The 21,125-nt window shown below is 37.4% G+C and overlaps 1 protein-coding gene across 1 annotated transcript in view; it reads left to right on the forward strand.

The window, feature by feature from the left end:
* LOC149276094 (E3 ubiquitin-protein ligase MID2-like) overlaps nt 1-21,125 on the forward strand; it is a 96,065-nt gene that overhangs the window by 55,201 nt on the left and 19,739 nt on the right. The window contains exons 6-8 of the mRNA XM_089503896.1: nt 1,749-1,892; nt 14,994-15,155; nt 18,379-18,586. Of these exons, the coding sequence (XP_089360022.1) occupies nt 1,749-1,892; nt 14,994-15,155; nt 18,379-18,586 (514 nt within the window). The remainder of the gene's footprint in view (nt 1-1,748; nt 1,893-14,993; nt 15,156-18,378; nt 18,587-21,125) is intronic.

A 21,125-nucleotide genomic window follows, 5' to 3' on the forward strand; every position in this document is an offset into this window, starting at 1 on the left:
TTATTCAGTGTCACTGAGATAACTATGCATTGTATGAGGTCAACTGGGTTCTTATTTAGGAGAGACTTTCCATGGGGGTCCTTAAGAGAAAGTAAGTAGAAAAACTAGGAATATTACATTACACCACTCCATTTTCTATCAGGTCCCCCTTTCCCTGCAGCATAAGAAAGTGCTGACAGAGATCTGCTGCAAGCACAGCTCTCTACTCCCTTACGTAAACTGTAGAGGTAATCACTTCTCGGCCTTTTGGCCAAGATCAAATGAGTACCTATGAGAGAGGGAAAGCCTGGTCCTCTGTCTTTAAGACCGAGTGGCTTGGATCCCCAAGGTATTTTCAGAACCCTCTATGCTCTGGTCCAGCCAGGCACGTATTCGCTTTTTTGGTGCGTGGGGTTAGCACATCACAGTTTATGTTGAGCACATCAGTAAGCACACTGATCACTTCTGGACCCCTGAAGTACCTTTTATTTTTGTATACACTAGCCCTTATAAAAAAAAAAAATATCACATCAGCATAAAGGCTTGGGGCTTCCATGGTGGTACTGTATATATACCAGAGAAGGGTGGAACAGGACACCAAAAAAATGCCATGGTGGAGCTGAGTCCCCTCAAAGATCCCAGCTTTTCTGATGAGGGGAGGAGCTATGTATTTCCTATGAGTGCCCTCCCCTTATGTGAATTTCAGTGGCCCTAACCCTTGTGGGGAAAGAGTTAATAAGATGCAGGCCTTCTGGCTTCTCTGCCTTTCTGGCTAAGATCAGGTGAGTACCTGTGAGAGAGGAAAAGCGTCGTCCTCTAGCCTTAAGGCCTGGATTTGTATCAGTGAGCCCAAGGTTGTTATAGTATCCCCTGGCATGGATAGGCTGGGGCACTCGGCAATTGAGTGGTGTGTGGGGGCACATTTTTTTTTATTCACAGTGCACAGGATCCCTTCAATTGATGCACCTTTTATTTTTACCCACTCTTAAAATTGCCCTGGCCTATGGCTGGTGGTGGAGGGGGATTTTTCTTACTTACCAGACATGTGGCTGGGGCCTGTGGATAACACTCGCACCACTTATTGCAACTTCAGCTTTTGTTTTTCAGTGCACAGATTTTGTTTTGTGCAGCCCCAGAAGATGAAGATTGGGGCCCTACCACTTTTGAAGAACTGATCACCCTTTTTTTTTACTGAGCTTAGTAGATGGATGAAGAGCATGATTCGCCAAAAAATAGGAAATAGGAATAGTTTATGAAATATTGCATCAATTCATCTTATGAGTTATTTACCAATGAAACAACTTTTGAATGAATGGGTGAATTGGCAATTTATTTAATTGATGCAAAATGAATATTTTTATGTATTAGATATATTGTTCCATTGATACAAACCTTATATAAACTTCTCAAAAGAACGAAATGCACTATGCAACTCTCATGCAAAACTAACCAAATTGTTTTGTATACAAAGAATGGAAACATAATTAATTATTTAAGCAGCCAAGCAACATTTAAAATCACTAAACCATTTATGTCAGTGTATGTAAATGTTTTGAATTTATATATTTATGAAAGTAAATAGCAAAGTATAGCAGAGTTTCTGTCCCCTTATCCTCATCCCATAGTCTAATGGGCCCACATGACATAATTTGCCTTGTTGCATTCCTTAGATCCACCCCTTATTTTGAGTTTAGTTAAATAACTGTATATTTGTGCTTCTTGGTATTTCCTTTTCTATTTTAGTTGTTTAATTGTTGTTTTGTTTGCAGCACCAAACCCACCTTCCATTAGAGAAGAGCTGTGCACTGCCTCTCATGACACAATCACAGTTCACTGGATGTCAGATGATGAATTCAGTGTTGGCTGCTATGAGCTTCAGTACACCATCTATACCGGGCAAGCAAATTTCATAAGTAAGTTGTTACTTTTAAATAAAAAAATATATTGTGAGCTAAAGGAGTATTTAATGTGTATATCATGGTTTATTTGTGATTCTCCATCCTTCTAAGTTTTTAATGCGTCTTAGTGATAGGAAATGGGTCAGTTGACAGTGGAATTTTCAATGAAGTTGTGGTTCTACCTTCTAACTCCTTGGCCTCAACATGCGTAATGAAGGTCCAACCTCAGTGATTGCTTGCTGTAGGAAGAGCTTGGATTGCCCTCTATAATGTGAAATTAGTAAGATTTATTTGGTCTCTTCCCATTAAATTATACATTGGCAGGGTCAGCTCATTTCTTTGTAGAAGTCTGCCAGTGTTGGCCCCTTTTTTTTTTTAAGCAAGGAGATGAAAATACCACTCTCCTGCAAACTTTCCTGTCAACTGAATAAGTTCCATGGTGTGTGTGTATTACAGTAAGTCCAAATTTCAGTTGACATAATTGGTACTATAAACCTTCATAAATTCACTCAGCTAGGCAACCGAACAATGTGTGATGCCTAGTGCATGTATAGAACGGCAGTCCACTAATGTTGCCATCTGCTGACACATTATCAGTGCTCAGTCTTCCTCAAATTGACAAATAACTCCCATTCCCGATTAATCCTTGAATACCTACTCACAGAAATAATAAATTAAATAAAACTAGCCCAAAATAAATAATCCTGATGAAATATTGTATGCAATTACAAGATATAAAATGCACAAAATACTGCAAAGATATTGACAATTAACAATCTGCAAAAAAAATATACAATTTAGTTTTAAATGCAGATTGTTAATTTTCAATACTGTTATGGAACATTATCCTGTTGAATCCATTTTGTATTTTAATTGTATTCTAATGTTTTGCTTTATTGGTGCTATTTTGTCTGGTTACAACATTGCTATTATATTAACTTGTTAAATTTCTTGCAGTTCGTGCTTATATTGCTATGGAATTATAAATAGCCTCCTTTCTTTTACTTCACTTATAGCTTTTCATTTTTTTGTTTCCCTTTGTACATCATAGGATATATATATCTTCTGATATTTCATACTGTGCCTAACATTCTTTAATCCTATTATTACAGTACCATGTGAACAGAAAAAACCCTCACCTGTTATGTATGTTGGTTGCTTGGTAGGAATCAAAGGGCATGTATTCTGTATTTGCTTAATAGACACATCTGCCTAGCTTTTTTTGGTGTGGTATGAGTGAAAATACCTTTTTATATGAACTCGGAGTGTTACATTTGTGTAACATGAAAATCATAATCAATATGCTTTGATCAGCACGAATTCCTTAAATGACATTTCACTTGCCTTCTGTTTCCCCACTGAAAACTGGAAAATATTATTGTACATTATGATGACATATATGATATAAATTAATAAGTAATAACTTGTGTGTGCTAGGATTGTTTGTGATTTACTGGGTTGGTAAATTAAGGCACAAATTAAGTGATTTAGCAGATTAGAACTGTGGATACATATAACATACACCAAACATATCAGGCGCTCAAAGCTGGACACCTTTATTGGGGGTGTGGTTAGGGGTGGGGCTAGAGTGTGATCACAGACAGGTCCTTAAAATAGTACAGACTTGATGCTCCAGCAGATCAGTGGCCTGGGCATAGTAATGGTACTTTGAGAAGGAGATAGTATAGTGAAAAGTGTGGGACATCTTAATTGCAGAACTTTAACAGATTACCTGTGTGATATGTTGAATATTTAAGTGATGCTTTTCACATTGTAAAGATGTGGTCTGCATGAAGAATGGGCTGTTTTCACAAACTATGTCAGTTCTTATCAGTTTGAAACAGAGAGTGGGGAGAACCAAATGTCCCTCAGCCCAAAAGCTGCCTTGCAGAACTGGTAATCAACCAAGCCCTGCATATAGTGCTTAACATACTCATGCATAATGTATGGTGCTGATACTTTCTGAAGGAGATGGTATAGTGAAATGTGTAGGGTTTCTTGATTGCATAACTTCAACTGATTACCTGTATGATATGTTAATATTCAAGTGATGCTTGTCAAACTGGGTACAATGTGGTCTGCATGAAGAATGAACTGTTTTGTGTGAAACAAAACAGACTCTTTTACATGACAAAGTTGATAATGTATTTTGCATTTATTTTTGTTTCAAATAAACAGTTTGTTGCTTTCTGTTAACATAAATATTTTTCAGTGCAATTTCAATTTTATAAGAGACCAAGTTAAAGTAATTCTTAGATGTGGTTTGTAACATTTCTGAATTATATTCTCTATTTTGCGTTTAAGACCCCTGTGAAAAAGGTGACATTTTAAAATAATAATAAATGCTAAAACCAAAGTATGTGCAATTTGATCTCCTCCAGTGCCATTTTTAGTTATTACATTAATTATTATTAGCTAGGCTTACAAACTGTAAGGCAATGAAACACTTAAAAAAATAACATTATTTGCAGACTATTAGGTAACCTGGCCTCTGTACATTGTTGTGCAAAATAAACGGCAGTTAAAGTGACAGGTTCATGGGTATTGTTGAAATTTTTACAAAGATATAAAGTCAGAACTGCACTCTAATTATAAGTAACACACACAGATCAGTAGTGATAAAGCCTACAGGCGCCCTCCAAGCACCTTAAGTAGCAATCGTGTAAAAAGAGTAAGGCTAGCACTCAAACCACATGAAAAATGAAAAATAACCCAGTGTGAGATCCAACAACATTTCGGCTCCTTTGTCAAGGGTAGGATCTAAAACCCAATAGTCATAGAGAGGTATAAATGCCTAGTGACATGTCTTTCAAGTGAAGGAAATGGACGACCTGTTCAGATCAATGTGACACGCTGCGTGCAAACGTTCATGCGCATAAATCGCACTTAAATCATTCAAAAAACATTATTGAGACTATAGTCTATAAACAACATAGGAGTAGACAGAACAGTTCAGGGGGATCTTATATGAGCATAATATAGTAGCAAATGAGCGTGACAATGTCACACTTCCATGAACAATGCGACTGCACGTTTCCTTAATTTGAAAGACAAGCTAGGTATTTTTACCTCTCTATCACTATTGGGTTTTAGATCCTATCCTTGACAATGTTGGGGGATCTCACACTGGGTGTCAGTCTGTTCTGCCCTTGCTTTGTTTATGCATTACACTATGTTAAAAACCCTTTTTTGTACATTGTATTTTGGTGATATTACACCCTGTAAACATTGTTTGTATCAGCATATATGTCTATTATTTTTCATTTTACATTATCCGTTGAAAATTTCTCAGGTAGTGAGGAACACCAGAATCAGTCATTACATATTTTCTTCCCATCCATTTTCCTTACTTTGACTTTTCATAATCAGTTACATGATATTCATTTTCCAATCTTTTTATTTAATTTGTTATATTTGACTAGTGGCTTTCCTCGACAATTGGAATCGCTATCTAGGGTGTTACTTCTGTGGGAAAAATTCCAGGCCCGGTCTATGGACACCCATTTAGCCTCTTAAATGCCAGCCATCTCTTGCTTATTTTCTGCCCAACTCTAATGTTCGGTCAATTTTCAAGTATGTTAAAAACATTGCTGTTACTTCTTATGAGAATAGTGATGTGAGTTGATTGAAGCCACAGCTCTCCTTTTAGTGAATAAATCCCTTTTGTGTCCATCTTTGTTGAGGCATAGTGAAAGTGGATGCCACAGTTCTCCTGTTGTACCCAGAGCCTCAGAGCTGGTTGAGACATAGTGTAAATTACTGCAGATGCGTTAGAATGTGTATTAACAGCCATGTAATTCTGTGTTGTAGAGTAGTGTTATGCCCATGACAGCTAGTCGTTGGGGAATTCAGTGCTTTGCTTAATATGTAATGCATGTAACTGCCGGTTGGAAGCATTGGAAAAAGTGTTTATGCTGAAGTCTTTTTATTAAAAAAAACCCCCAAAGCCTTAAAAAAGATTGCTGTGTCAAATGAGGTTAATAGTAGAACATTGCATCTCTTTAAACAAATCACTGAGCAATTCTTTGTTTAGGATTAGCCCAGCTGAGAAAGGTATATTTATGAAATATATTAGAAAATGATTTCAGAATGGCTTAAATTGTCATCTGGGTAGTGCATGGAAAAGAAAATATAGGCTGGGCTTTTTATACTAGACATCTGCAGCTGTCTGCAGTGATTGGTTTATTTATGAGTTATGGTCAACCAGAGAGGAACGAAGAGGGGAGAAAAACGCAAGAAGATGTCTATGAGGAAGCGAGAGACAATAGCTTGAGGGGGTAAAAGGCAGACGTAAAGTTGTTTGTTCATTCATGTTTGTATCAGCTAGAGGAAAGGCTTACTATGAGGGGAAAATATGCATGTGACATGCAGTGGACAGCAAGTGAAGGAAAGATGTATGTAAAATATGACACATAGGTAGCTGTAGTCTTAAATAAGTGAGGAAGGGTGGGGTGTCTGGAGGGGAAAGAAAGATGTGAAAGAATAGGAGAGGGCATCAAACGGAGTGAAAGCTTCCAGAGAAAAAAAGAATGATCTAATGAGAGAAAAAACAGCTGCAGTGTTGCTAGGGGTTAAGCAAGAGAAAAATAAGACTGGATCTTGTAAAATATACAGGATATGTGTTAAGAAACCTAATAAAGAGATAGCGTATCGAGAGAGGATACCACAGAATAATTTAAATTGAATATTGAGCAGTTTTTAGCCTTTTCACAGCAGCTGCAGAACAATTCCCTTCACCCTGATGATTAGTTCATAGTACTGATAGGAATAACAATAAAAAAAGTGATTACTGTAACTTGTCCAACCTAAGGATCATGTTGAAGGTCTGTTTGATCAGAAGTTAAAAATAGGTGGTATTAAACATAGAAGCACATAATAGAGATTAGCAAAAAAAAAACAGCTGTTCAGAAAATGAATGAGAATGCAGCAAAATGAAAGCGATGAGGTTAGAAACTCAAAGCAGGGAGAAGAGTGGATATAAAGAGATGCTTCATTATTCTTCCCCTTAGCTACCAATCTGCTTATTACTATTCACATTGTGTCACTCATATCAGCACACAGCAAAATCTGTAATTGTGTGAATCGACTATGGTTTAAATACTCAACCTGTTCCCTTCCATGAAGATGGCAACATATTTCCCATATGAATTAGAGACCCCTGAGGTCCTAAGAGCGTATGCAACATATTTAGAACTGATAAAAGGCATCACCTTTAAGTATAGACTCCATGATCCTTACTTGTTTAAAATATTACGTGTTCTTCACAATTTATATACATGTTGCAGTGTTTAAGTGTCGTAAAATTGTTTATACTTTAGAATGATATCATATATACAATCTGTTCAAAGTGGAAATCTGCCTTTCTTGTTTTGTTTTCACATCAGCAAAGTACAACTGTCCTTTAAAAATAGGTTTAAATATTGCCAGATATTAAGCTTTTGGTAAACTAACGTCAATAATCAATTAATATTGTGTATCAAACCGCAAAAGTAAAACGTGTCATCCCGATTGGTCAAGTGCTAGCAATTCACCATATATAACACACCTTATGTTCAGCTATGTTTTAAATAAAGCAAACATTTAAGGATTTCAACGGTCAGCCTGTTGGTCAGCAGTTTACATGTGCATTATTCTGCAGTGGGTTACATATCCCGTGTTTAGGGGAACAGTTTTGTATATTAAAATTTCTGATAGACTGGGGAATGTTAAAATATTAGAAAAAACTCTATATTGTTGTAAACATTCACGACAGTAACAAACTTCGTGTCTTATACAAAGCAAAACACCAGCAGTAAGAGATGGCTCCCAAATGGAGACAATATTGTGAGCAAACAGTGGACAGCCTTGAGCATCAAAAAAATGATGCCACTAATTTCACTATTCCATTCCCCTCCCACAGTCCATGGTAATGTTTTGTCATTGCTGCTGTTGATCAGCAAGGACAGGAAAAAGACTTACAGAAATACACACAGACCAGACTATTGCTTGTGCTGCTACACTAGGAAGACTGGCGACATTTTTTGTAGACCCCTTGCAGAGGTAGTGTTGAAGATCTATTGCTTCACTGAATCAGAAGGGGGCAGCCTTATTAGGAAAAACAATATAGCAAATAAACATAGCCCTTTCTTTGTTTCATTACTTAAATATATTTGATACTATTTGGTAGTATCTTTTGTTTTTGTTTTCTGTTCAGTTGTATTTTTTTTTTATGGAAATTAAAAACCGGTTAATTGTTTTGTATGATTCACTGTTTTTATTCTTTGGCATATGCTCTGTGTTGTGTCCTGGGGATATGAGTCTATTTTAGTCACAACAGCCCATTCTTACTAAGCCACAAGGAAGCCTTCTGTTTATGGGGGATGTGTCTTGGGAATGGAGTAACCCATATTCTAACTATAGTCTGGGAAATAGTAACTGACATTCTAAAATAGTTTTAATCAATGGGAGTTTTGTTAAATAGTCCTTGTGTGCAGGGAGTTTGTAGAAATACTGTGATACAGCCTTGATAACTGACATGTTTATGACTTTATACCATGACATATTCAGTTCAAAAACTCCTTTCAACACATTTCATTTAACCCCTTCTTGATATTTTATATCCCCTTGCTCACTTTCATCAAAATGTTGAAGCTGACTCTCTAATTATACAAATATATCCTGTATGTGAGTATTAGGCTTTGCTGTGATCAACACAATGACAAATATCACAATGTATTTTTGCTTTAACCTATGTATAGGTATGAAGATGGATTTGATCTTTGATTTTTTCCGACCTTGAAATAATCACACAGTAGACACAGGTCACACAGGCGGAAACAAAGTATTCCTGTTATTGTAACTAAGAAGGAATTCCATGCAGTTGAATTATCAGAACAGGTTAATGGCCACAAGTAGGGCAATTTTGCCGTTGAAGTATTTCCACTTTGTAGAAAGCATTGCCATTGCAGAATGAGAGTCAGAATCTTGTTGACCACCTAAAGTGTCAGCAAATGAAATATAAGCATTCCTACAGTGTAAATTGTCACCACTTTTTTAACCTATGATGCTTTGTTCTGTTAGATTTTCTTAACGTTGCTGTATGTGTATCACAGAAATAGAATCCTTTGTGCTGGGGCTGGTCTAGTTGAACTGCAATCAGTGCAGATATGTTACAATATTACAAAGGTAAGACAAGTCTTTAATGCATTAAACCTTCTCCTCCAGATGAGACAATAATCATGACTGGTCCGACTAACCAGGGTTTAGGCAGACAGAGAGCAACATAGACCAGTTACACTATGCAAACACACTAGGATCATAAATGATCTGGGGAGGAGAACAGGTTTATATAACTGGCAATTGAAGTAGGTGATATGATAATTAGTAGAGTCAGAAATAATGTGCTTATCTCTGGAAAGGGGCAGAAAAAAGTCATGTGGAAACTGTTTCTGGATAATGGAACTGTCAGGTGAGGTTATAATGTCTGGTTATTCTGTTGTGTAGTGAGGGATAAAAAAAAAACACAAAAAATAATAATAATAATAATACAATTGGTACTCAGCATATTTTAAAAAGGTTGGTGTGCCACAGCAAAATGTCTTAACCCTGCATTATATTCAAATCAAATGAAACTACAGGTAAGGTCCTGAAGAGACAAAGTAACTTTAAAGGGTACTTGGTTTAAATGATCTAGGATCTGATACTGAGTATGTATAAGGGTTGTGTAGTAAGCAGGATGTTTTTATTTAAAACAATTTACTAAATTGTTAAAAAAATATATATAATTTTTTTGCCATAGCATAATCTAATTGATCATTGCACCAATTTTGGTATTAGGATTCATTTGAATATAAAATACAATCAGAAGAAAAAGATAAGATTTAATGATTGTAAGCACATATAAGCAGGGCACTCATCATAAGTACAAAATATTATTAGAGTTTACCCACTGTACAACAGTGCGCAATATGATAGTGCTGTATTAATCATAAAAAATCATATTGTCTCCTCCATATCGAAAAATTTTTCCACCATCAGGATAATTGCTGAATAATTAAGGTATTTTATAATTTTGCAAATAGATGTCTCGGGTGAACCCCTTCACCACCAATGATGTGCTAGGTACATCAAGAAAAGATAATCCCTAGGGGAAATAAAAAAAATTTAGAAACCTAAACCAAATGAAAATTATATAGGAATATACATTTGGGTGTTTTTATATAAGGGCACGCTAAATATACTTTTTTTTACATTATATCTAGCTGTAGATGTTTTTCATACCTGTAAACAGTGAATACATATATTTTAAAAATCCTTTTTTTTTTTTTAAACTTTTTCTTTAAAAATAATATCTTTACCACATGTTTTTTTTTTTAAATAAAATATTATTTGTAGACTTCCTATTCGTAAGAAACGTACTGAATTTTGTTAAATTCAGCAGTTCGTACAAAGCCACAAAAACGTACAAAGCCACAAAAATTAAGCAAAATGCTCAGAATTTCGTCCGAAATACGTGGGCCCATATTCTTTCACATTCACTTACATTCACTCTTTCATTCTTGTTCACGCTGTCTCACACTCCCTAAATGTTTCCCTACTTTCTCTGCATACCGCCTCCACTTCTGCTGACCACTTCTTTCTTTTATCTTCTCTCGTCTATCTTCAATGTGCTATTTTCAATCTTCGTCCACATCTGCGTGGACATAACCCAGCGGGACCTTCAGCCAAAATGGGGGCACTTTTGATGACGTCCTCTCCTCAATCTTATAGTCAGGGGAGAGGATGTCATCAAAAGCGCCGTCATATTGCCCTAACTTGAACTCAGAGCAATATGGCGGTGCTTTTGGCGTCGCCATTTTAGCGGAAGTTGCTACTTGGTCATGTTTGCAGAGATGCGGATGAAGATAGAAGAGATAAGATTGAAGTTAGGAGATTGACTATTGAAGAGAGAAGAATCGGAAACAGTGGACAGGAGCAGAATTGGTCTGCAGAGAAGGTAGGGAAACGTGTAGAGAGTGTTAGAGAGAGTAAATGAGAATGAGAGTGTGAGACAGTGAGAGTGAATGTGGACACCAGGCAACTAGTTTTGTGCCTGAACCAAATGGGCAGGGAATGAAATCGAATGGCCCAAAGATAAACTGAAAAATCTGTCCGATCATTTTTGCCCATTTGCTCCTGTCTAATAATTTGTGTAGGTACCCATTAATGTGAATAATGGAAATGATGGTAGAAGAAAGACAAAGCAAAAACACAAAAGTTGCTCTGGCCTTATAGCATAAAAAAAAACAACTTTTCCATAAGTGGTTAAATCACCAAGGTACCCGTTTCCACAAAATTAATCCTGAAGCTTTCCCATTACTTAAAAATGTTTTCTTTGTGTAATCTTGACACCAAGTGCAGTGGAAACAAACTAACTTAAGGAGGACATTTTACAGTCTTAGGGGGTGAACTTTGGACATTTAAAACAAATTAGAGACACAGCACCATCCAAACAATCTGTTTGCTATAGTTATCAGGTTAGTGAAGTGAGGTCATGGGAATTGTTTGCATTATCATGTGAGCCCTTGCTTGCATTACCTGGTTACTGGAGTTGGGTATCCATGGTGTGTCCCCTTCCCCTCTGCCCTTCTCTGTTTGGAGCCTTTTTTATTTATTATTATTTATTATTTCTTTCCCCCTTTCTTTTTTCTCACTTTTTTCCCCAATAATTTTTATTTTGCTATCTTCCCCTTTATTTCTACTCAAACAATGTGTCATGGTGTGGGGGGGCTACTACTACTACTTCTTCTTCTTCCATGCCATGGTTCCCTCATGACTTATAGCCCGTTGCTATGTCATTAACATTTTTATCAAATTGTGTTGGCAAAATAACATAGCTCTGGCTTGATTTTGGGCTGTCAAGAATAGGGCTTGCCGTGCTCAACCAGTATTTTCTGTACACCTGAACCTGTCTTGCTCCCCTCACGTTCTTCTACTGTCTTGAGAAGTCTGGTCAGAAGTGGTCTTCATGGAAGACTTGAGGCCAAAAAGCCATACTTCCAGCATGGAAACAAAGCCAAGCAAACTATTTACACAAACACAGGAACTGGGGTGCAGATAAATAGTAGCAGGTGCTCTGGACTGATGAGTCAAAATTTGAATTATTTGGATGTAGCCGGTGGAGTTTTGTTTGCCGAAGGGCTGGAAACGGGGATTCTTTGGTGCATCACTCCAAAATAGTAGATGACTAAATTACAGCAGAGAGTCTTTTGGCTCTCATTAAAGTAAGCTGTCTACATTTGTGTGTCATAACTTTCTAAAGGATTAGAAAAACAAGGAGCCCTGATCTCAACATCTAGTCTGTCTGAGATTACATGAAAAGAGAGAGAAGCAAATGAGGCTACTTAAATCCACAGAAGAACTGTGGTTAGTTCTCCAAGATGTTTGGAATGATCTAGCTGCCAAGTTCCTTAAAAAAAAACCAAAAAAAACTGTGTGCACGTGAACCTAGAAGAATTGATGCTGTTTTGAAGACAAAAAGTGGTCACACCAAATATCAATTTGATTTCGATTTTTCTTCTGTTCACTAACGTGGCCGTGCTGGGTTTAAAATTGCATCACATACATCAATTTTTCAAACTTTTTTAGTTTATTAAGATATGCCCCTCTCCCAACCCCAAATGTTAAAAAAACAAACCTTCTGATCACTATGTAATAGAGTGATCTAGCTGTTAAAATACAATTTGTTTAAAAAAATAGTTTTGCATTTAAATATTAAAAAGGTTCCCAAAAAGGGTCAGCTGTTTATCAATCAACTCCACCCCCTCATCATAATGATTAGTTGCATTCCAAAACATCAATTTGTTCACGATCCTATAGAGATACTATTACATCATGAAAAAGTAATCACAATGACCAACAAATGGCTTTGCTATTTTGCATCATCTGGTAGATTTGCCCTGTTGAATCCCCTTATTGGGGATCTAATTGTCTGCTGACATCCTAACCTTCCTTCCATCAGCAGGAACTTTAACAGTTGGCCTTGAGCTGACACAGATAACGTAAATGTGTTTAAATGCCAGAATGATGTCAATGGTGGCAAAGTAGGAACGTTCTGGCAGCATGTCATGACAACAAAAAAAACATAAAGGAAATGACAAATGTGTAAAGAGAAAAAATACCTTATACCCCTCTCAGCAGGATAAAACGCTAATCCAAAATAATTGTAAAAATAAATAGTAAACAGTAAGTGAACTCCTTAACTACTATATCTTTATGTAAGTATTGAAACCCTGATTAATCAAGCTCTACCTCTAAGAGAAAGATAAAGAAATATCTCAACTGAAAAATAAAAAGTAAAGTTTTATTATTGCAAGATTAAGAGTCTCATAAATGCTTTCTCTGTACTCTCACAAAAGTATGACCCATTTCCCTTACCTGAATACCAGCATTACCTCAAGTGTATCATTAATAAGAATGAATAACAAATGTAATTTAATTTTATAGTTTAAATATGTGAGTAATGCAATACAAGTGCCTTGATAATAAATTTGAAACCTAGAATGTACTTTTCATGTTTTTTTATATATATAATGTTTGTTTTACTGGCTTGAGGTTTTGTTCTTGTTGCCAGATTGTTTTTGTACACAGAGGTAGACATCAAAATATTTTCACATCCGAAGAACCATTTGTTTACACACTGTGCGTATTCCCCAGTTTAAAATGTGTTTATTAAAAAAAAATGTTTATTATTAGAATCGGTAGACATATAAAACCTGCTATTTTCCTAATCTCTAATAAGTAAATTATTTAAATATGGCAGTGTTTGTTAGATTTCCAGTCATATAGCACATGCTGTGACATGTCACTGTGATTGGGAGTAGTGAGTGTATTTGAGTTTTCATCAGTGTGTGAGCATGATCAGAGTAAGTGCGCACATAATTAAGATTTGTGGGATTTGCTGCACACCAACATTTAAGAGGTAAATAGCTACATTCACCTACACACTGTGTATATGTATATTTATTTTTTAAAAAAAGGGGACTAGAACCCCGCAAATATGTGCCATGCAATTATGACACTATGAAATTTGGGGCCAATTATTGGTTCAATTATTTCTAGAAGTGTTTTTTATTCTTATTCTGACCGTACAATATCCATAATTTTCTGGTCATGAACAGAATGTCATCTACTGAACCATTTCACACAGGGGCCTCATTCTGCAACAGGACAAAATGTTCAACCTTTAGGAAAACCACTTTCTGAAAGGCCCACCACAGAGCTGTTAAATAAATAAAAATCTAACTACGTGATGTATCTCACACAATGCAAGAAATCACCCAATATTAAAATACGTTCGGGAAACTAAGCAACTCTTGAACAAAAGACTTAACCACTATGAACATTCTATCCAACCTGAGTAGGAGGACCAAGGTTGGCCAACATTTCTCAATGCATGATCACACTTTATAGGACCTCGCTGTGTTAATCTTAAATGACAACTTGACTGAGAAACATGAAATATATCAGTATATTGACTGAAAGGGATTCTCCAACCATCAAATACACTTGAATGCTTATTAAAGCCAAGAGGTCCCTTTAAATTTAGATGGTGCCCCCTTGCAAATACACAAGGTGTGAAAATGTTTCGCCCCTCTTATGGGGGACACCTCTCTTGAGCCGAAAGCCTCCTGGGAGCTCTTGAGTAAATCTGCAGAACCTTCAGCGTGGCAAGCGCAGATATCTGGGAGAAGTAAATAATTCAGACACACACAAGGTGTTCGTTCTCAGTCACTTCTCAATTTATTCATTGTTGCGAGCGGGTTTAAATACTATTTCAGGGAGACTGCTACAAAACCATTCACAAAGAAAAATGTAACACTCGGCATATAGTGGGTATACTAATCCACATCAAACATAGACTAAGGTAAAAAGTTCTTATTTACACAAGAGTAAATATCTTCCTAGCATCCAGACAGGTAAACATATGTTATCTCGTTACTTAAGGATGACAAAGAAATCATTAACAAGACTTGTCTACATTGGCAAAAGCGTCTACAACAACATGTATATTTAATACAAAATGGTGTTAATTTAAATTTCGTATTTACAAGGTGGTTCTGCAGAATCTTAGTATATTCCATTTTTATCACAATGCAGGTCTGTACAGTTCAATGGACAGTTGGATGATTGTACCTAACATCAAACAGAACCATTATACTGTGCATGGACTCCAGAGTGGAACACGGTACATCTTCTTGGTCAAAGCCATTAACCAAGCTGGGAGCAGACACAGTGACCCTGCAAGGCTCAAGACTAATAGTGAGTATCTAAGCTAAGTGTTTAGATGTAGTTCTTCCACTATAGTGCACTATAGAGCACTGCTTAAAAAATATTTCACCCACTGGCACAAAAAGTAATATATAACCTTTATGAACCACTGGACATTTTGGTCCAACAGACCTAATTATACCTAAAGTGCATCACGATATCTGTATATTAAATACGTACCCAAAAAGGGTCACCTGTTTATCAATCATCCTCACATAGGAAGGTTCTGAAAAGTCCATGCCTGTCATGAGAGCAGTGCAAAAACTAATAATAAAATGGGAATAGAGGGACTGTAGATATTGAAACCCTGAGTTAGTCAATATGCACTACTAAGAAAATATAAAAAGAAAGAGGACACAGTGGATATAAAAAGTCTACACACCCCTGTTAAAATACCAGGTTCTTGTGATTTTAAAGAATGAGACAAAGATAAATCATGTCAGAACTTTTTCCACCTTTAATGTGACCTATAACGTGAACAATTCAAATGCAAAACAAGCTGATCCCTCTCCCCTACCTAAATACCAGCTAATAGTGCTATCTACACGTAATCATTAACTAGAAAATGTTTTGTAAAATAAATATTTTATTTGATATGTTGAAACGTTTTTGTTTCAGAAATCCGATTCAGTAGCATTCAAATGACATTTTAAATTAATTGCTAAAATACAGTATGCTGTAGAGCAGTGATGGCGAACCTTTTTGAGCCCAAGTGCCCAAACTGCAAACCAAAACGACTTATTTTTTTCAAAGTGCCAACACTGCAATTAAACCTGAATAACGAGGTTTTAGTTTAGAAAAAAACGCACATATACACAGCTGCCCTATACACACACACATATGCCTGCCCAAGTGCCCATACATATGCCTTACCATATGTATATGCACACACAAATCTACCATCAGACCCCCCCACCCACCTTCATTCTCCACATCAGACCCCCCCAACCCACCTTTGTTCTCCACATCAGACCCCCCCACAACCTTTGTTCTCCACATCAGACCCCCCACAACCTTTGTTCTCCACATCAGACCCCCCACAACCTTTGTTCTCCACATCAGACCCACCCACCTTGGTTCTCCACAAATCTTACCTTTTCTTCCTCCTTTCTGCTTCCTCCTTTCTGCTTCTTCCTGTCTGCTTCTTCCGTTCTAACTGTCCTTGCCGCTCGCAGTCTGTGCAGTGCGGCTGCGCACAGCTGTTTATGCTGAGCGCCGGGGCTGGATATAAACGTCATATCCAGTCGCCCGGCGCTCAGCACTGAGAACTGTGGGAGATGTAGTTCCGCGGGACGCCGTGACTACAGTGTATGACTGTAGTCACGGCGTGCCCACAGAGACGGCTCGGCGTGCCAACAGCGGCACGCGTGCCACGCGTTCGCCATCACTGCTGTAGAGCTTAATAAATCAGTGCATTTCTACTGTTAACAACATGACTTCATTTCTTATTGTAGATTATGATGCTCAAAAAATAAATCACTACTTAGACTGGTATTCACAATGTCAGAAGGACAAAAGAATGCAGAGTTCCTATTAAAATCTAATTCCTTGGCACTAGTAAGAAATACATCTGCTATTCACAAGGGGTTTCTGGATTTAATGTTATCTCGTAGCAGTTAACTGACAATGTCCTGGCAGGATGTAACAATTCATTGCATCCATGCACAATTCTCTATGAACCTTGGCTTTTCCAAAGCCTGGGAAATAAACTGCTTTTAAAAGCAGTAAAGCTCACTGAGGATTTAAAATCAGGTGCGTGTGAGCAAACGTAAAGGGTGATAGATCTGATTTTAAATTTTATTATCTTAGACTTAAGATGCAGTCTATGTGTACGCACTTAAAGATGCTACCTCTGCCAATTTTGATACTTATAACAAAATGAAGCATTATAGAAACATTATTCTTAGTACTGCTGAATATCCAATTGGTATCAGAAATTGTAATCTCTAAAACATAACATTTAATAGATAATAATTTAAATGGTCATAGGAGAATATAAATAAAATATAAATACCCAACATCAAATACATATACCCTGATCTCGCAAAGCGGCTGTAGGGCAAGGGAGAATTGAAATAATTTATTGAATACATAAACTAAAAACTACAAACCCTACAGTAAAGCCTCCCACACTAAGCTCCAACTAGGAGACAATGCTAGCTAATTTCTATATTCTAAATATCTTCAGTAACTGTAATTCTAACACTCAAACTAACTAAAGCTGCAGAGAAATTATATTTAGTGTTTCTGTGGGAATTCTGTCATGCTGACATAGAAAAGGGCCTTCTCCAAACTTTTCCCACAAGGTTGGGAGCATAGCATTGTCCAAAATGTCTTTATATACTGAAGGGGGCACACACACACATTTTGGACAATGCTATGCTTCCAAGTTTGTGGAAACCGTTTGGGGAAAGCCCTTTTCGATACCAGCTTGACTGTGCCCCAGTGTACAAAGCATGGTCCATAAATACAGGGATGGATGAGTTTGGTGTAGAAGAACATGACTGGCCTGCACAGAGCCCTGGCCTTAACCTCATCAAACACTTTTGGGATGAAATAAGAAGGAGATTGAGCGCTAGGGCTTTTCGTCCAATGTTTGACCTCACAAATGCTCTACTGGATGAATGGGCAAGAATTCCCACAGAAACACTCCAAAATATTGTGGAAAACCTTCCCAGAAGAGTGGAAGCTCTTATAGCTGCAAAGAGGGGACCAACTGCATATTAATGTCTATGTATTTAGAATGCAATGTCAAACGTCTCAAGTATGATTGATTTATCTTAATAAATAGAAATGTAATCAAGAAAAGCTTATAAACTTTAAAAACTATACAATGTATCCCCTTCATTCTTGTCTAGATGCAACTCATTTCTGGATGGTGTTACTCCACATTAATATTTCTTCAAAACTAAATACAAATGCAAATACTTAGAATTCGTCTTCTCCCTGTTTCTCTTCCCTCTATAAAGAAACATTTTTTGGATTATCATCACATATTTACTATAATGGACTTCTAGGATATATGTAATTATTGGTCTTAAAGGGGGATGCATCCAAAAGGTGAAGTTTGATTTTATTTTAACACATGGTATCATGGCCCAGTTATCTAAATCATCTTTTTACACATGTTTAAGTACGTATGTCTATAACTTCTACTTGTCAAGCCCTAATTACAGTTCTTACAGCTGCAGTAATTTAACTACTATAATTGTAGGTCAGCCTTTTAAACTTGACCCAAAATTTGCTCACAAGAAGCTAAAAATATCAAATGATGGAATGCAGATGGAAAAGGAAGAGAGTTCTCTGAAAAAGAGCCACACACCTGAAAGGTTCAGCGGAGCTGGTTGCTATGGAGCTTCTGGAAATGTATTTATCGATAGTGGATGTCACTATTGGGAGGTAGCCGTGGGGAACTCTACATGGTAAGTTCATAGTCATATAATGCTGTTTTTCTGGAAAGAAAGAGCCACAAACACATTTTTAATGTTAATTTTTTGTTTTTCCGAAATAAAGATTGATGTGTGATGCATCTGTTGCTGAACATCCTAAGGAAATTTTGATGTAATTAATAAAACAAGTGTTCAGAAGACATATATGTCTTGAGGAATCATCCTTTGTGTCTAAGGGTCTGCTGAAATTGTTATGCGTTATTGCTTGCACAAGCTCAAATTTTCACATTTCTTACTGTATGTTTCCTCAGTAAAATATTTTCTCTTGTTTGCATCAGTACAAGATAGGTTTCCAGCCTTACTAACAGGAATTACTTTATAATCTGACAAATCAATAAATCAATCTCTGAAATGGAGGCTGATAGCACTAGCTGATGAATGTGCTGACTGGTAATATTGTCTGCTGCAATATTGTAGGATCTAAATGACTTCTAAGAAACCTTTATGAGCTCTGAATGTTTTACATGAAAAGAGAAATATCTTAAAATGAAATGCTTTATATTAAACTGGTATGTTACTCATAAAACAGAAAACAATTGTATTGATATTTGCATCTTTTATTTAAATTTGCACTACTATTTCTAAAATTGCATTATAATTTTTTTCTCAGTTTCTAACTCTTACCTGTACCTCACCACAATTTTACAATGAATCAGGTAGGGCTGCAACTAACTATTATTTTTATAATCGATTAGTTGGTTGATTATGTTTTCTATTAATTGGATAAAAAAATACCGTATTTGCTCGATTATAAGACGACCCCCCAAATCTGAATATTAATTTAGGAAAAAAAGAAAAAGCCTGAATATAAGACTACCCTATAGGAAAAAAGTTTTACCCGTAAATGTTAATTCATCTAAACTATTTTTTTTAAATAAAAGCTATGATTGAGAAAAGTATTTTGGTTTTATTTCACAGAGCACTCTTCCTCCAGAAATGCCTTATGCCCCCCATTTAACACTTCCTCTCCCTCCCTCCTCCAAACTTACCGGTGCTTCTGACTTCCCTGTCATGTAGCCGGGGCAGCGTGTAGATCCCACACACCTACGCTGCAGACAGGGGGCGGCGTGGCTAGAAGCGGAGGTTGTCTGCGTCCATCGCGCAGACCTTCCCCGACTGTCAGAGATCAGAGTTCCACGCACCGGCACGGAGAACTCTGATCTCTGACAGCCGGGGAAGGTCTGCGCGATGGACGCAGACAACCCCCGCTGCTAGCCACACCACCTTCCTGCTGCAGCAGAACTTGTCTACGCGAATCGCGTAGACATCTACACGCTGCCCCAGCTACACACCGGGGACTCAGAAGTACCGGTAAGTGGGGTGCGGGGGGTGGGGAGACAGGAGGATCCAGGTCCCCTGCAGCTGCGGGGGATCTGGATCTTAGTCGTCTCATAGTCAGACCTATTTGAGGTCTGATTATAAGACGACCCCGATTATAAGACGAGGGGTATTTTTCAGAGCATTTGCTCTGAAAAAAACCTCGTCTTATAATCGAGCAAATACGGTAAATGTAACTTGTTTGTTTATTTAAAATAATTTAGTGGACAAACTGGATGTTAAAAACAAATAAAAAAAACTTTGTTTTTATTTCCCAACCTCCAGTTATGCACATCTGAGCCCAGGCTTGCCACACTGCCTTATGCCCCCTCCAGATATGCCTCTCTGCCCCTCCAGATATGCCCCTCTGCCCCCAGATATGCCTTATACCCCGTATATGCCACTCTGCCCCCAAGGCACAGACCCCCACCGGCTGCCAGAGAGGAAGAATATAAAGGTCATGTCACGCTGGTGGTCCATCATAGAAGGTCATGTCACGCTGGTGCTCCATCATAGAAGCCCCGGCGGAAATGGAGGACAGTAGCGGAGGATGTCTGTGCGCATTGCACAGACGTCTGCCGGCTGTCAGAGAGGAGGATCCAGGTCCCCTGCAGGGCTGTGGGGGATCTGGATCTTAGTGTTATTATGCAACCTCTGATCGGATTATAAAATGAAGGGTATTTTTCAAAGCATTTGTTCTGAAAAACCCCTCCTCTTATATTCGATAGAATCGATTCAACTAATCGATAATGAAATTCTTGGCAACGATTTTCATTATCTATTATTATCGATTGTATCAATTAGTTGTTGCAGCCCTAGAATCAGGGTTATGTAACCCCAGAGGGGTTCATCACAGATGTTTCTCTTCAAGAGATTCCGTGTTTCTTGGCTGTTTGCATTGTGGGCTAGCTGCTGTGAAGACTGTCATGATCAATAGGAAGTCTGGTGTCATGCATCGGAGTCCAATATGCAGAGGTATACATGTGCTGAGACAGATCCAGATGGCAAACAGGCATGGCAAACTGAAGTAAAGGACAGGGATACAGGCAAGCATCAAACAAAGATACAAAACAATCACAAAAGCTAGCTCCAGGACCTCACTCATGTAAAAAGTCGGTTTATCCTATGGCCGTAAGATACAAGCTTGTCACAGCTTCATATTACTTCACAGAATGCAAGAACACTAGCCCTACAC

Source organism: Sceloporus occidentalis, unplaced genomic scaffold (assembly GCF_023333645.1).
Source record: "Sceloporus occidentalis isolate IW3139 unplaced genomic scaffold, rSceOcc1.0.p SCAF_247, whole genome shotgun sequence".
Lineage (NCBI taxonomy): Eukaryota > Metazoa > Chordata > Lepidosauria > Squamata > Phrynosomatidae > Sceloporus > Sceloporus occidentalis.